General features: G+C 45.1%; 1 protein-coding gene across 1 annotated transcript; it reads left to right on the top strand.

Annotated features, from left to right (window-relative positions):
- LOC103735835 (keratin-associated protein 2-1-like) lies at window positions 1–629 on the top strand. The gene has a single exon (XM_008835207.2). The coding sequence runs from the start codon at window positions 237–239 to the stop codon at window positions 627–629; it is 393 nt and encodes a 130-aa protein (XP_008833429.1). The 5' UTR covers window positions 1–236.
- The last annotated feature ends 1,592 nt before the right edge of the window (window positions 630–2,221 follow it).

The following is a 2,221-nucleotide window of genomic DNA, read 5'->3' as shown; positions in this document are numbered from 1 at the left end:
GGAGGCACAAATGATCTTCTAAGAGTTCCTGAGCACCCAAAACGTGTCAAGGTAACTTACTAACCTACCAACTCATTATAGAAGGAATAAACCAAAACGAGGAAATGTCCTGTGTCCCAGGAATCATCAGCACCTGCCCAGGTATATAAAGGGACCCAACCCAGAGGAAGTCATCACACCTGAGAACAACCCACTGCTCTCCACTCCTCCACCCCACACCAGACCAAACCACCACCATGACCGACTCCTGCTGCGGATCCTTCTCCTCCCAGAGCTGTGGAGGCTGCTGCCAGCCCTGCTGCAGCCGCGACCCCTGCTGCTGCCGCCCAGTGTCCTGCCAGACCACCGTGTGCCGCCCAGTGACCTGCGTGCCCCACTACACGCGCCCCATCTGCGAGCCCTGCCGCCGCCCCATCTGCTGTGACCCCTGCAGCCTGCAGCAGGGCTGCTGCCGCCCCATCACCTGCTGCCCCACCTCCTGCACTGCTGTGGTCTGCAGACCCTGCTGCTGGGCCTCCACCAGCTGCCAGCCCATCTCTGTGCAGGCTCCCTGCTGCCGGCCCCCCTGCTGCCAGCCTGCTCCCTGCCGCGTCACCTGCAGGACCTCCCCCTGCGACCCCTGCTGCTGAGTCAACCCTTAACACTAAGGATCCCCCAGGAGATTGCCAGCGCAATTCTGCTGCCTCTCAGGGCATCATAACAGAATACTGCATTTTTTGAGAAGCCTATTCCTCAATGCCAAACTAACTCATCGTTCGCATGGAAGCCCCTTCTTATGGAGAACACTCTGTCCTGTTGGGACTGTGGGCTAACTCCCATGTCATACTCTTTTTCTAATAAACTGAACTCTCTCAGCTCAGGAATCATGGGTTTTGTGATTTTTCTTTTAGAATATTGTCTCTATTGCCTGATGCAGAGTGATGCTAAATTGCTCCCAGAAGTAACTTCTGTGTGTGTTGTTTTCTTGAAACCATTGTAAGTGGCACAGACAGAGCAGCCCAGCTGATGAGGATGGTGACAGTGTCCACTTCCTCACCACATGCCCAAACCCCACCCTACACCACCCGTCAGAGAAACACCCCATGATGACTAGCCTGTTAGGAAGCTGCACCCACGTGACACTCCCATGTGGACTCTGAAGGTTCCTTTCCTATTGGTGGACCATCAAAGCCTGCAGATTAGAGGTGGCAGAAACCCCAGGGGACATCTGGTTGATCATCTCTGCTTTTGAAGCAGAAAAATGACTAATGACTAGCGAATTAAATTAGTTAATAATATAAATAAAATGTAATTATAATCATAGCTGTCAAGAAGTAACCCAGAGAACAGAATTCCCTTGGCAGTCTACCTGTAAATCAAGCACTTCCCTCCCTGTGGCAGAGACATGCTCATCTTCCCAAAATCATTAGGCTTTTTCTTTTGTTCCAAATTTTGACTGCTTCTTGATAATGAATCTCCTTCTCTGCACTTGGGATGTGATATTTAGAATGTTATTTACAATGTCTGCTCTTGTGGAAATCCCTGGATTTCCAAGGATGCTTACCCTTGAGCTCAGAAATTGAATGTTAATGGCATCTTGTCAAGCAAACTAATCAATCACTGTCAATTGGTATGTTTTTATTGAACATCCACTGCAAATAACACATTGGGTTTACTATTCTGAAGGGTGCGCTAAATAATAAAACAAGGGCTCTGTTTGAAACAGGTTATAATATATTTAGGGGTCTGAGGTGTAATAAGAAAAGTCAAATAGTACATATAAAAATCAATATAAAGTCTAAAAAGTAACAGAAATAGGTGGGTGTGGTGGTTCATGCTTTGATCCCAGAACTTGGGAGACTGAGACAGATGTGCCGCACGTTTGAGGGTAGCATTGCCTACACAGTGAGTTCCTTTTGAGAGAGAGAGAGAGAGAGAGAGAGAGAGAGATAGTGAGTTCCTTTTGAGAGAGAGAGAGCAAAACATCTTAAAATGGCTGAAGATTATAAAATTATTAGGAAATATTACACAACTGTCCATTACATATATTCAAGTTATAAAAATAAGCTATAATCTACAAAACCATTTTGTGAAGAAAATATCTTAAATAACCCATATCTGTTTGTGTCTAAAAAGTTTAATATTATACAACATAATCAAGTCATAGTTAATAAAAATATTCATTTTCTCCTTTAGATTTTTCTTTTTTAATAACATATTCAATTTTTTAAAATTTTTTTAT

Source organism: Nannospalax galili, unplaced genomic scaffold (assembly GCF_000622305.1).
Source record: "Nannospalax galili isolate Female #2095 unplaced genomic scaffold, S.galili_v1.0 scaffold137, whole genome shotgun sequence".
Lineage (NCBI taxonomy): Eukaryota > Metazoa > Chordata > Mammalia > Rodentia > Spalacidae > Nannospalax > Nannospalax galili.
Note: the sequence above shows the minus strand (reverse complement) of the source record. Positions and strands in the feature narration are given on the sequence as shown.